The sequence below is a fragment of the Hypanus sabinus genome, chromosome 8 (genome assembly GCF_030144855.1).
Source record: "Hypanus sabinus isolate sHypSab1 chromosome 8, sHypSab1.hap1, whole genome shotgun sequence".
Classification (NCBI taxonomy): Eukaryota; Metazoa; Chordata; class Chondrichthyes; order Myliobatiformes; family Dasyatidae; genus Hypanus; species Hypanus sabinus.
In genome coordinates, this window is record NC_082713.1 from 154742050 (window position 1) to 154757130 (window position 15081).

The 15081-nt window shown below is 43.7% G+C and overlaps 2 protein-coding genes across 11 annotated transcripts in view; one reads left to right on the forward strand and one right to left on the reverse strand.

Annotated features, from left to right (window-relative positions):
* The window catches only part of LOC132398620 (general transcription factor II-I repeat domain-containing protein 2-like), a 69725-nt gene that overhangs the window by 36174 nt on the left and 18470 nt on the right, over positions 1-15081 (reverse strand). The gene's annotated exons all lie outside the window — the stretch shown is intronic.
* Positions 7741-15081, forward strand: part of LOC132398621 (suppressor of tumorigenicity 7 protein homolog) — a 194882-nt gene continuing 187541 nt past the window's right edge. For 3 of the 10 annotated variants that reach the window (XM_059978295.1, XM_059978290.1, XM_059978299.1), the window contains exon 1: positions 7754-8035. In XM_059978295.1, coding sequence (XP_059834278.1) covers positions 7882-8035 — 154 coding nt within the window. In that variant the 5' untranslated portion in view covers positions 7754-7881. Of the gene's footprint in view, positions 8036-15081 lie in introns of all 10 variants that reach the window. The other 7 variants (XM_059978297.1, XM_059978298.1, XM_059978288.1 and 4 more) reach the window with 5 other exon arrangements.

The window sequence follows — 15081 nt, forward strand, 5'->3', positions numbered from 1 at the left end:
AGCAACAACAGTAACCAAATGTGACAGGGGCAAAACGGGGCCCAGGTCTTAGAGGACCTGCAAAGGACCTCATCACAGAAGTAACTGGCCAGGGTGGATGCATTCGCAGAAGAACTACAACGGCCACGTGTTTCAGACCAGGCCGAGCTACTGAGTTGACCCGATGTTTGGACGATTTAAACACTGGGCCAAGTGGATCAAAAAGGCAGGGTTAAGGGACCGGAGGCAAGGGTCGGGCCAGTTCTGTTCGCTGCTCTGTGACGTATGCTCTGCTCTTCGCTGCACAAAGGCTGAGGCCGTGGGCCTGCTCCAGCTGCTCCAGGCTTCGTGTCTGGGAGCTCGCGACATTTTGCTCCGCTGTGTATTGACCTGAGGCTGAGGCCGTGGGCCTGCTCTGGTTACTCTAGATTCAACTCTGTTCTGAGTGCTGCTGCTCGCTTTCATTGCTTGCACAAGTTGTCTTCCTCTTTCTCTGTGCATTGGCTGTTTGCTGGTCTTTTTTTTAATGGGGTCCTTTACATTTCTTATTTTGAGGTTGCCTGTAAGGAGCTGTATCTCAAAGTTGTATAATGTATACACATTTTGATAATAAATGTACTTTAAACTTTGAACAATAGCAAAGCAAGTCCCTCATCTCCCTCCCACCCATCCACTCCTACACACACATACACAGAGAGTGCCCTAACCCCAGGACAGGTTGCATGGGTGCCTCTAGTCTCTAGCGGACTTGTGGACTTGCAAATATTTGGCCTTCAACTTTCCCACTTGGCTCTGAAATTCACAGAGCTTTGGCCATCAGGTCTCAATTATCTGACTTCTGATTGGGCCCTGGGCTTCAATCTTCCGTGTCAACCACAGGACTCACCAATAGCATGAATGAGGACCCTGAACTCCAGGACTTGAGCTCCAGATTTGAGAGGCTTAGTGGCCTCTTACTGTGCTAAATCACTTAGTGGTTCTGAATAAATACAACTTAAGTGTCTTTCTTTTGCATTTTCTGAAGGCGTTTGCTTACAGTAAAATCCATCATGGAGAAAATTCTTTCAGGATAATCTGTCTGTTGATGGCCACTTGATCACGAATTACTTTAGGAAACATTGTTGTACACACTTCTTTGAAATGAGTTTAAATGAACATTAATATTTAGATTTTAATAAGTCAAAACATTAACACTTAGTACTTTTCAGATTTTTGTACCAATATTTCTTGCGGGCCTCAACCTCAGACCAGTCGTAATGTGATGCTGGACAATATTGCTGGCTTCCATTAATTTTCCATTTGAAATGTCATGACTGACTTGTCCTCAACCACAGTCCATATGAAATAGTGGAGAAAGCTCTGAGATGGAGCACATGATGAAGCAATCTCCAGAGGCATTCAGGTATCAGATCTGCCATGTGAACTTCAATAAAATGGTCTCGGTAGTCATTGTATGCAGTTCTGGTTACCACCCTATAGGAAGAATGTGGCTGAGCTGGGGAGAAGGCAGAGAAGATTCATCAGGAAACTGGACTTTACTTATGGGGTGAGATTGGATAGGTTGGACATATTCTCTGTAGAGAATGAGGCTGAGGGGTGATCTAATAAAAGTACACTGTATATAGAGAGACATGGATAAGGCCAACATCTTTTTTTTTCGCCATGTTAGAGGTTTTATAACAAGAGGGCATAGGTTGGAGGTGAGAAAAAGCAGTTTAAAAAGGATTTGAGAGAACCATTTTTTATACAGAGAGTGGTGATATTGGGAATTTGCTGCCAGAGGAGTTGTTGATACCAATGCAATCACCATTTAAGAGGCATTTAGAAAGGCACTCCAATAGGCAAAACATAGAAGGCTATAGCCCTACTGCAGGCAAATGTGATTTCTAAAGATGGACAAAAAGGGTTGACGTGAACATTGTGGGCCTAGGAGCCAGTTCTGTGCTATATATCTCTGTGACTCCAGGAATTTGCAATGCAAACAGTTTTCATTATAAATTATCAAATAAATTTGCTATCAAACCACTGAAAAGAAATGGTATCCATCATTTATTGTTATCTAGTATTGCTGGGAAAGAGCTGATAAAGTGGAAGAGAATTCTTTTTTCCAGAAATTTGAAATATTACCTTTAAACTGTGCCTAGTCTATCTGCTCTAGATATAATTTATGATCAGAAAATGTATATTGCAAGATAGGCTGTACAGCATACAATTTCTAGCTTGCTTTTAGCTGTAAGCAAGTAACAGTTATTTATGTGTGTTTTTGTTAATCTCAAAGGTTCTCGCTGTTGGGTGAATAATGAGGTGACTGGAAATCTACAGCATAAACAGAAAATGGTGGATTTATCCAGCACATCAGAGTGGAGATAGGAACAGACTTAACATTTCAGGCCGATGACCTTGTGTCACAACTGGATAATGTTACAGGGCCAAATTTAACAGTTCTTTAAGCAAGCACAGAGACACTAAGAGGAGGGTCAGAATGAAAAAAAAGGGCAGAAGTGTAGAGAACCTACTTTTAAAGTCGAATGAGCTGTGCAGGGACTGCTACTATCATGGTATACACTAGCAATGATGGAACCCAAGAGCAGACTCCCATGTAGAGAAGGCAATCAGAGTTTAATAATAAGAATCCCAACAGAACATTGGTGGTTTGACTGAATGACAGTGTGAACGACACCATTCTCCAAACTAGGACACCATGATAAGGGTGAAGGAGCTTCCACTTAAATAGCACCGATGATCCGGAATCCCTGAGCCTATCAAAATAACTTAACAAAGTTAAATAATTATCGGTACTAGTTAAACCACAATTAATCAATTAAGGTGCACTAGAAATGTTCTCCAGCTCACTGCAGTTACATTAGTCTTCCTGGTCCAAACTGACCAGGCAGGAAAAAATGGGGTGGAGGGAGCTCTGGATAGAGGTAGTACTTTTGCTGTCTGGGAGCTGCACTCTACCTTGTAGCATTAATGGATATCACTGGTCCTCATCCGTCTGTTAAATCTCTCATGTCTGCCACCAAGTGACATACCCAAGTACACTGCTTCAGCTGGTGAGAGGATGGTGTCAATACAGCAACACTGGGTAAAGGACCTCATCAACGAAGTAACTGGCCAGGGTGGATGCGTTCGCAGATGAACTACAACGGCCACGTGTTTCAGACCAGGCCGAGCCACTGGGTTGGAGGGCATCAGCTATGGTCGCCTGGAGAGGGATGGGCGCCGCCAGATCTCACTGGACCAAGACATGTAAAAGCGCCCCCATGACCCATAAAGGAGTTGTGGGATCTGAACCAATCCGAACACTTCAAGCACAAGTGACCAAACACAGATTACATCTTTAAATACTCCAGAGCTCTCAGAAAGCAGAGACAAATTGGTGGGGTAGCTCTGATAATGGAGATACCTTGAGGGGGTGAATAAATACCTCCGTCCAGTAAATCAGGGATCGAGCTTGAAATAAGAAAGGACTAAAAACAGAGGTGGAGGACGTTTGGGGTTGGGTGGTTGTAGTTTACTTGGCTGCTAATAGTATTAGAAAATTTTCAATCAGAAGATTACAACAAAATAATGCAAAGTATTGGGGATGTTTTATTCTTTATATTGGCCCTTGTCAGAGGGGAATGTTTGATGGCTTTGGGTTTGTGCTCTCTGGAATTCAGAAGGATGAGGGGGGATCTCACTGAAACTGTTTAAATGTTGAAAGACCTAGACAGAGTAGATGTGTGAAGGATGTTTCCCATTCTGGGAGAGTCTAGGACAAGAGGGCACAGCCTCAGGATGAAGGGGTGCACTTTCAAAACAGCGATGCAGAGAAGTTTCTTTAGCCAAAGGGTGGTGAATGTGTGGAATGTGTTGCCACAGGCAGCTGTGGAGGCCAGGTCGTTGGGTGTACTTAAGGCAGAGATTGATAGGTTCTTGATTGGACATGGTATCAAAGGTTATGGGGTGAAGGCTGGGAACTGGGGTTGAAGAGGAGATTAAAAAAAAGGCAGAGCAGACCCGATGGGCCAGATGGCCTAATTCTGCTCCTATGTCTTATGGTCTTTTATTGCAGAGGGGGTCTCCAGACGTTTGGCATAGCCAGAAGCTGTGGAGAAGGGGATGGAGGAGTGGGTGCATTGGAAGGAGATAATTACCAATTCACCCATTCACTACAGTGGCCATTTTACATTCCTTCTCTTGCTGATGATCTTATCTTCTGCTTGACAACAGGTACAGAACACAGGATTATATCAAATTAACATCCTAGTACAATATAAAATATTATCTTATTGCCTTTGTGTTGGCCTTCTGCCTGCTTTTGCCTGATATAATGTTCCTTTGCAATTTTCTTCAGAGGCTGTAAAGTGCCTTGTGAATTGCAGATGGACAGGTGGGTCAGCCTTGAGCCTATATTGTATTTCTTTGAACAACAGTCAATGAACTGTCTGATTGACAGTCAGGAGTAGGCGTGCAGGCAAAGCAACAGGACATAAATGTGGTTACCTTAAGAGTGGACAGCAAATTCATGTCCCACTTCCATTCTCCTTAAGCAATAACTCAGCAATTCCAGTAATTCTGTCTGAAAGCAGATTATTGGAGTCATTTGGTAATCTCAAAGCATTATTAACGTTGGCATCCAAAACCATAGCAGCAATAATCTGAGTCGCGTTGCTAAGCAAACCTTTGGTGTTGGTTGCCCTCTGTGACAGCTGAGACATTGGCCAATAAAGACTGCATGCCGGTTGGCTCTACAAGGGTTAAAATTGAGCAGAGCACTCTTCCAGGGGAATGGACTGAAGATCAAATAGTGCAAAGCTTTGAAAAAGTCTATTTCAAGCAGTCTGCCCCTCTGCAGGTTTCAAAATTATTTCCAGCCCACCAAATGGCCTACCAAAGAAATGTATTTAATTATATGGAACAAGTTATTTAAAAAATTCAAATTAATTAAAACCAAGTTTCATTAATCGGGAATTTAATGACAAGCATTTAAAAGTAGCAATCACAGAGGATGCTGATATTCAGAATCTCTCTCTCTCACTCTTTCTCTCCCCTCTCCACTTCCTATCTGTCTCTCCCTCCCCATCAGTTCCAAGAGTTGCGTAATTTTAGTGGGGCAAACAAATATTCTGGTTCAGCACGAACTCTCGACTTTGCGCAGTCTTGATTTTGATCTTGCCTTTATTGAAGCTAAGAGGCCAGCCCTGGCATGGGGAATGACATGTGAGGTTCAGATAGCCATTAAAGACTTCAGCACTGGAGCGGTGAATCCTGAAGTCGTCTTCAGGAAGACATGTTATGGATGGAAGTGGAGGGGGAGAGGGGAGGTTAAAGAAGAGTTTCGGAGGTGTGGAGGTGGAGGAAGAGGATGGGGGATGGGAGAGGAGGTTTAGAAAGACGGGCATGTGGAGGGGTGTGCAGAGGACACCTATTGAAATATATACAAGTTTGAAGCATAATTGCCCCATGATTGCAAACATTTCAGGTAGGCCTGTCTCTCTACCCTGCACTTATGTATCCATGTCCACCGGCATGCCCCATTGAGGACCTCTGCAGCACCATCTGGTGGATTTTGAATCAGGCCTAGTCTTTCCCTCTGCTTTTTTTGCTGGTCACAAGCCTTGTGATTCAGCATATGCAGATCCCATCTGATCATGCTGCCTCTCGATCAGAAATGTTACTTCCTTGTGCTGCAGATGGTGTTACTCTCTCCCTTCAGTATTTTCCCACTGATTGTGCAGCCCATGTGGTCGTGTGGAGGCAAGGTGAAGGAATTGATAGGTATATACCTACCCTAATTATCTTGACATTCTTGATCCTGTCTTTGGTTACCTCTCACCTCTATATGGCCTGACCCACTGGGGTTGTGCTTTTTCTCTTACTTGTGATGCTAGTTAAGGGTCATCGTCTCCTCCAGAGGGTCTTGTGAGGCATTTGAATATTAGATGACAGCTACAATTGTAACTGGTCATGATAGGTGTAATGTGGATCTACACTGCATGAAGCTGAGGCTGGTGGTGCTGTTGTTAGGAAGATGATTTATATTATTGACATTCTTATCCTCTTATTGTGACCATTTGTGTGCGGCCATTAAACTACTTGAACAATAGATATACAGTATGTCTTTGGATCTTGACTCCTTAGGTTTACATCACTGCTACTGCCCATAACCATGGCAAGACACATGAAGAGCTCTCTGGCCCCTTGGGGGTTGTAGTCTATCTCACTTGATCTATTAAAGCTAAGGTTGAACATAAGGCTGCTCAATCACACTCTGTCCCGTCATTGCTACCAGATTGGCTCACTGCACCATTCACAAAAATAAGAGCTATGCAATTACATGAATCTACTCCTTCAGTAGCATAGGGAGGACATGGCCACAATCATCGTGTGCAGGTGTTGGAGATGACTGGGCACGTGTTGAGAGGAGAGGCCAACTCCATCATCAAGACAGCATTTCACTGGACTCCTGAAGGGTGGAGAAAATGCTGGAGACAAAAGGCGCTGTACAGTAGGGGCAGAAATAAGGACCCTGGACCTCACCTGGGGTAAAATAGAGAAGATAGCCAAGGACAGACAAGAGACAGAGGATCTTTATCGCTGTCCTAACTGCCAGCTGTTAAACAGGCAGATGATTACATTAATGCAATACTTTTAAAATAAATGCATGCAAGTCCATCACTTATTACCCATCTCTAGTTGCCCTTTAAGAAAGAGTGGTCAGTCTGTTTTATAAATGGATGGTTATTTTCTGATGAAGGGAGCCCCACGATGTTATTGGTAGGTATTACCAGGCTTCAGACTGCACTGATGAAGGAACAATAATATATTTCCAGTCAGAATGGCTTGCGGCTTGGAGAGAAATTTGTTAAAGGTAGTGTTCCCATGTATTTGCATTTTTGATCTTCATGCTGGTGCTGTCAGACTAACAAAGGTCAGTAACTGCTGTGCATTTTGTAGATGCTGTACACTGTAGCCACAGCAGCAGAGAATAAACGTTTGAAGTGGTGGATCCCGTGTTGATCAAGCAGTGTGCTTTTACCTGGGTATTGTTGATTGGTGTTGACGCTGCACTCATTGAGGCAAATGGAGAGTGTTTCTCTTTGCTCCCAATGTGTCTTACAGATGGCGAAAAGATTTTGGGGCGTCCTGCAAAAATCATCTGGGTGCCACAGAGTTGCAGCTGGTAACGCTGCCGCCTTTCAGCACCAGAGATCCGACCTCGGATGCTGTCCGTGTGGAGTGTGCCCGTTCTCCCTCTGGCCACCCGTCTTCTCTCATCTCCACGTGAGGCTGGTAGGTTACTGGGCACTGTAAGTTGCCCCCCGAATGTGCAGGTGAGGGGTAGAATCTGCAGGGAACGGATGGAAATGTGGGGAGAGCAAAAACAATGCGTTAATGTAGGATTAGTGTAAATGGGCTAATGATGTTTAACGTGGATCAGATGAGCTAAAGAGTCTTTCTTTGCTCTATCTCTGTGATTCTATCATTTTTGGTTTGGTAATCCGCCGTCTCTCCTTGCATGCCCTGCATCCGTGTCCTGGATCTCCGCACAAGCCTTTTTGCCCCATCTATGTGCGTCCACCTATTCTCCCTCTTCCTCTCCGGTCAGGTCCTCTTGTTCTTTCACTTTTCCGCTGTATATTCCCTTCTGCCTCCTGCATTCTCTTTCCTTACGTGCTCTCCTGCTTTATATTTCACTGTACTGGTTTTCTTCCCCCCCCCCCCCCCTTCTCTGTGCACATTGCTTCTGCAGTCTCTCTCTCTCTCTCTTTCTCTCCAATAAATGCCCCCTCTGCTCCACGCCTGAACGCTTGTTGCCCTGCTGTCGAGCTCCGTGTCGCTCTGGGGCATTGGTCTGGAGGAAGCGCTGATCCCACAATACACTGGAGTCTCCGATGTGACAGCCCTTGAAACATGGCTGAAGTCGGCAGCAGCAGCCTGGCCGAGCAACTCAAATCGTGCATCGTCTGGTCCTGGACCTACCTGTGGACGTTGTGGTTTTTCCTGATGCTTTTCCTTGTTTACATCTTGCGGGTTCCCCTGAAGATCAGCGACAATCTGAGCACAGGTGAGGTGAGGTGGCGGCGAGGGGGGAACGGGCGCCAGCAGTGGAAAGTTCAACTTCTGCGGTTCGGGAGGGAGGAAAGTGAAGCCACGTCCCCGGGAGTGGAACCGGGTCTCGGACAGGCAACGGGATCCGGCCCGCCTTCGCTCCACCGCACCCCCTCCCTGGTCAGTCCCGCACCGCTTAACATTTTGTAAAACAAAACTGTAGTGGAAACCCCGGCTGTGCATAACAACGCCCTTCCAGCTCTTCGACAAGGTTCCGGAGCCCACCCAGGCCAACTCGCCCCCCTCTCCTGCAGTATGCCTTTTAGCCCTCTTCACGTTAGATGCCTTCCCTCACTAGTCCCGAGACCTTCCCCATCCCGCAGCCAGAAACTCAGACCCTCCCTTTGTACAAATAGGGATCGCAATCCACCTCCCTCCTCGGGTCCCTAATCCCACCCCACCTTCAGGCAGGGACCCCAGTGTATTCCCCACTCATCAAGCTCTGGGTCGATATAAACTGAAGGGTAGACCCCATATATATCCCATCCCAGCAAAGTCCCAACACAGTCCCGGGTAGGATACCCACTTACCCTACCCCCACAAGGTCCCATACCTGCCCATCACACCTAACCATTACCCACATCACTGCCCTAGTACCATGTCCACCTCTCCCTTCCCCCATACCACTGTCTGTCAGCTTCAAGGTGTCTCCCTCTTGAAAAATGTAACTCAATTCACTACCAAAGCAAGGTTCCCATGTTCCTGATACTCTCCCAAACAATCTGTAATCAGGGTGCACTTACTCTGTCAGGCTGAAAACGTTCAGTGGTTCCGAGATCCACTCCAGTATTCCCAATATCTCATCTTCCATCTTCTGATCCTGATCCATTGCTTCCACTGGCTCTTCACTCCCCTGTCCCATCATTCTTACCCCCCTGCATCCTCCCCATCCTCTTCACATTGCCACACATGCCCTCCTCCCCCATATCCTTTTCTACTTCATCTTCACACCTCTCTTCTTTAACCTCCTCTCTCCCCATGACAGTCCCACATGCCTTCCTGAAGACCGCTTCAGGATTCACTGGTACAGTGCTGGAGACTTTAATGACTTTCTGAACGTCCAACGTAATCCCCATGCCGGAGCTGGCCTTTCAAGATTAAAATCAAGACTGTGCAGAAAGTTCATGTGGAATCGGAATCTTTGCTCCACAAAAACTTACATTTTATTCACATCTAGAACTGGTGGGGAGTGAGAGAGAGAGAGACTCTGAATGTCAGTGTCCTTTGTGATTGCTAATTTTAAATGCCTTTAAGTTCAGGATTGATTGAAACTTGGCTTTAAATAACTTGAATTTTTAAAATAACTTGTTCCATATCATTAAATACGTATTTCTTTGGTAGCCTATGCGGTGAGCCGGAAATGATTTTTGAAACCTGTAGTGGGGGCAGCTGTTTGGAATAGAAAATTTTAAAGCTGTGCACTATTTGATCTTTGGCCTTATTTACCTGCATAAAGCAGTAACTTTTGTCATTTTTTTTTAACCAATTCTACAATTCTCCTCTTTGTTTTTGCAATTCCGTCATCTCCATGTTTAAGATTTTTACTCCCAAATGTCCTTCTCACTATATTTTCTTGCTTTGTCAGTCATATTATTTTTTGCATCTAATGGAGGTTATTGCCTTCTAGCGCCATCTCCTTTACTCACAGACACTGGGCTGGAGTTCGTGTGTGTCTGAGCAAACCTGGCTGTTACTGAGGTTGTGGGCAAGCCTGGTTAGCTGGTGGTGTGGGCTGCAGAGATTTCACATAGCTAGATTGCAAAATATCAGGGCCAAAATCCCCGTACTAAACAGCTCTGGGAATACAGGAAAATGTAAGTAACTGAAAGTTTTGATTGGCTTAAGTTCACTATTTACAAAAAAGCAAACAATTGGTAAATGGCAGGTTCCAATTGCATGTTAGCAGAGGGAAACGCAGCTGTAAGAAAAATGTTTAATTATACACATTAGTGGGTTTCTTGTGCAATTTATGTGGAATGAAAAAAATTCATGATTCTTTTTAGCAGAAGCATTTTAAGGTAATAGTTTATTACTCTGCCTCAACTGCTTGCTCAGATGAAATCTGGTCCAAAACCTCAACGTATTTATTGTTCAATCACAAAATAAGCTTCAAAAATTATATTCACTCCTGTTCTGTTCATAACTGCGGCACTGCCTGTGTCTGCTTTATTCCCAGAATCACTGCACATCTCGCCATTTTATTTGTAGATTTAATTACTCTCTGCTCTGAAGTTTGCCATGCACAGGAGCTAACTCATTTGAAACTTTGCTGCTTATCTGTTGGCTTCACTTCTTCTCATCACTTATTGCCTCCTGTTCTTTGTGTATTCCCTTCAGAATAAAAACTCATTTATGGATTCCTAGTGGTCCTACTTTCCTTATGACTCCCTTTTTATCTTGCGGTTTGGGGGTCTTCGATCCCTTTGAATTCATCATTCTGTACGTCTAAAATACCACTCCTTACTTAATGTTATCATGTGCTCCCACTCTGCTATTCATTGAAATAACTTCCATCATTTCAGCTTTGCCTTTTGCAGTTTACCCCCGATGTTTTTTTGCTTTTATAAAGCACGTGTTTTCAGACATGCTTTCAAGTATCTCTTCTTTTATCTTTTTCCATGTGCGTTCCTGGTCATTTGAGATGTTCAAGATTGAGCTTTACGGATTATTTTCACATTAGAATCCCAAGGAATGGAGTCATTGAGCCATATATCACCGACATGGGCCCTTTCGCCGAACCGGTCCATGACGTCCAAAATTTAAATAAATAAATAAACTTGGACGTTGTGGATCAGTTGGGCCAAAGGGCCCATTTCCATACTGTATGGCTCCATTTCTTGGTATTCTGACTTGAAAAAAATCCATTAAAATGCCCCATCCAATCTAGTTCCATTTGGCAGTGTTTGCCTACTACTACTACTACTACGTCGACTCAGGCCTAGGGGGCCGGCATCGGGCACGATGATGGACTCTCCACTCTTCCCTCTCCCTCATCAGTGTGTTTAGTTCATCAACATTAGCTGCGTCGCTATCTTCTAGGAGCATGTTGACCATAGTCTTGGGAGGGCGCCCAGGGTTCATCCTCCCATGCTTGGGCTCCCATGTGATGACTAGGCTGGCAGGTAGCTCAGGGTGGCATAGACAGTGCCCCGCTAGTTGCAGTCTTCTTGCCTCGATCTTAGTAGTGAGCATCGGTAGGTCATCATAGAGCCCAACGTTCATTGTGTGCTGTTGCCAACTCACGTCAAGAGCCATCCGGAGATTTTGTGTATAGCAACCATCTAGTTGCTTTCACATGGCCTTGGTGAGTGTCCACGTCTTGCATCTGTATGTGAGAATGGACTCTATGAAGATCCTCTTTTTGAACTCTCTGGTCAAGTTCAACCTCCAGATTTCCTTCATGTTGTTCATAGCCCTCCACACCAGCACCTTCCGTATCTTTATGTCCTTCTCCGAACCCATCATTCTTGACCCGAGGTACTTGAAGTCAAATACTTTCTTAATGGTATCATTCTTTACGGTCTTGATGCACCATCAATAACTCACACTGAGACGGAACCGGCGAGATATCGGCTTTTATTGACTGGAAGAAGGAACCAGGAGTGAGTGTCTATCATACTATGTCCTGGAGACTGAGGCCGAGCGTCAGGCCTCAGATCGCCTTTATACAGGGGCCTGTGGGAGGAGCCACAGGAGCAGTCAGCAGGGGGTGTGTCCAGACAGGCACATAGTTCACCACAGGTCTTGAGAGTACCTTCGTCGCAATTGAATGCCATGTATTCTGACTTTTTAGCGTTTAGGTGAAGTCCAACTTTGTTGCACTCAATTTCCACTTTTGTCAGTAGCTGCTGTGCTTCCTCCATCTGGTCAGAGAGCTGGACTATGTCATCTGTAAAATAGAGATCTGTGAGCGTAACTGGTCTGACCCTTTTGGTTCGTCCTGGTTTTACGGTAAAACCAAGCATGTCATGATCTTTGGTAGCTTGACGTAGAGCTTAATCAAGGACGATTATAAAGATTTAGAAGGTGTTTGCCCCTAGCATTCGAAACCTTTCCTATACATGTACATGTCCAACTGTCTTTTAAAAGTTGTTATTGTACCTGCCTTAACCACTTCCTCTGGCAGTTCATTCCACAAAAATATCACCCTTTGTGTTAAAAAGAAAGTTGCTGCTCAAGTTCCTATTAAATTTTTCACTTCTCACTTCAGACCTGTGCTGTCTAGCTCTTGATAATGCAACTTAGGGAAAAAGACTGAGTGCACTTACTCGATCTATGTCCTTCATGATTTCATATATCTCTATAATCTCACCAATTATTGTCCTACATTCTAAGGAATAAATTCTTAGTTGGTTCACCCTCTCCCTATAACACAGTCCCTCAAGTTCAGACTGTATCCTTTTAAACCTTGGACACTGTTTTCAGTAAATAACATCTATCCTACAGCAGAGTGACCAAAACTGAACACAATACTCAAAGTGAGGTCTCATCCCCATCCTGTACAACTGCACTATGAGCTCCCAACTTTTATACTCATTGCCCCGCCAGAAGCCTTCTGCCTGTGACTCCACTTTTCAGTGAATTATGTACTTGTACCCCAAGGCCCCGCTATTCTACAACGCTTCTTCGGCCTTGCTGTGAAAGCCCTACTTGGATTTAACTTCCCAAAATACAACCGCTTGAAGTTGTCTAAACTCACTTTGCCATTTCCTTGCCCGCTTTCTCAGCTGATCAAGATCACCCTCTACTTTTTGACAACCTTCTTCAATGCCCACTCTACCATCTATTTTGGTGCCATCTGCAAACTTACTAACCAACTTGCTGATGTAGATGACAAATAGCAATGTGCTCAGCACTAACCCCTGAGGCTACAGCACAGATATGCAGGAAATTAGACTGTTTCTGTTTCTCGGATCGTATGTACTTGTTTTCTGGAATCTGCCAGGTCCAGTAAGAAAAACAGAGAACAGGTCAAATTACAGCAAGTGATGTGGCAGAGACTTGGCACATGGTGATGATGATGATGAAAAAGTCAAAATAAAGTTTATTATCAGAGTACATCCACGTCACTGCATACAGCCCTGAGATTCTCTTTCCTGTGTGCATACTTAGCAAATCTATAGAACAGTAACTGTAAACAGGATCAATGGACTACAAACAAATCCAGATATAAATAATTAGCAATAAATACTGAGGATGAAACAACAAAAGAATCCTTAAAAAGTGTAGCTATCCCCTTTTATTAAAGAGCCTGATGGTTGAGGGATAGTAACTGTCCTTGAACCTGGTGGTGCAAGTCCTGAGGCACATACACCTTCTACCTGATGGCAACAGAGAGAAAAGAGCACAGCTTCAATCTAGAGCATAACTTCACTTTCCACAGATGAATATGATTTGCTAAGTATTTTCCAATATTTTCCATTTTTATGAAAAAAATCTCAAGGGTTTTGTTAAATTGAAGGTCTTCTGGAGTTTGAGAGACAAAAGATAGAGCTTGTTTACAGTTTGTAAACTGAACAGTGTTATTGGTAGTAAACAAAAAGCAAACTGCTGAAAATGCTAGGAATCTGAAGTAAAATGCAAAATGGTGGAAATACATGGCTGAATAAGCAGCATCTGTGGAGAAAAAATGATGTTAATGGTCTCGTCAGTGATGTTATCAGAACAATATATATTAGGGTGCTTTGGGGTGGGGAGATGGAAAGGACAGCAGGAAAGTCGCATTAGTCACAAACAAATGCAGATATAAATAAATAGCAATAAATAACAAGCATGAAATAACAAGAAAAAATAATCCTTAAAGAGTGTTGCTATCCCCTTTTGTTCAGGAGCCTGATGATTGAGGGATAGTAACTGTTCTTGAACCTGGTGGCATTGATCGACATTAGCAGCGAGAGTTTTATGAAGTCTTATTAATGGCAGCTGGTCTGTTTGTAGGTGTATATTTGGGGAAAATGGAGAATGCAGGAACAATGAGGTACCAAAAAGTGTAGTTGCTGAAGATCCAAAATAAAGGACAATGCTAGTAAAGTCTAGCAAATCAGGTAGCAACTGTGAGGGAATAAAACTGAGTTAACATTATTGGCTGTCTATCTGAAAATATCAAATTCAGTCCAAGCTCTGATGATGTACCAAAACAGTAGAGGAGGTGCTTACATTGAGAATTGTTAGGATGATGTAATGGTCAGAGAAAAGAGCTTGAAGTTGGATTAAAGTGATAGATTTAGGGCACCATATCAGATTGAAAGTTGCTCAGTGTTTTAGGCAAGCCCCAGCTTCTTAATCTGTGTTTTGCTTCTCTCTTGCCGAGAAGGCCCATTTATGGGTGCAGGGTAGAGAATCGGATTACATACCTGTTCCCCTTTTTTAAAAAAAGCTGCATACACACTTTGAAATAAAACCAGGAAATAACTTAAACATTGTTATGATTAAGCTTTATAAACTTATGTATAAACAGTAGCTACTAAACATTTTTGACATAATTTCTGTTTAAACGGTTCTCTTTATTAAGCTGCCTTTGAGCTAACTCACATATATGTAGGAAACATATTTCTTAATGTAAGGAGCAACATGTTATATTCTGATGGGGTAGTCTCCATCATAATAGCATGAATATCAATTTCTCCTTTTTGTAACAAATTACTCGCACCCCCCCATTCCCCATTCTGAAATTTTACTTCTTCTCACCTGCCTATTACTTCCCCCTGGGTCCCCTCCCCCCCCCCTTAGAGTCTATAAGACTGTATGACATAGGAGCAGAATTAGGCCATTCAGCCCATCAAGTCTGCTCTGCCATTCCATCATGGCTGATCCTGAACCCCATATACCTGCCTTCTCATCATATCTTTGACTGATCAGGAAACGATCAACCCGCACCTTAAATATACCCACAGACTTGGCCCCCATTGCAGTCTGTGGCAGAACGTTCCACAGATTCACTACTCTAGCTAAAAAAAAAAATCCTACTTACCTCTGTTCTAAAAGGTCACCCTCAATTTTGAG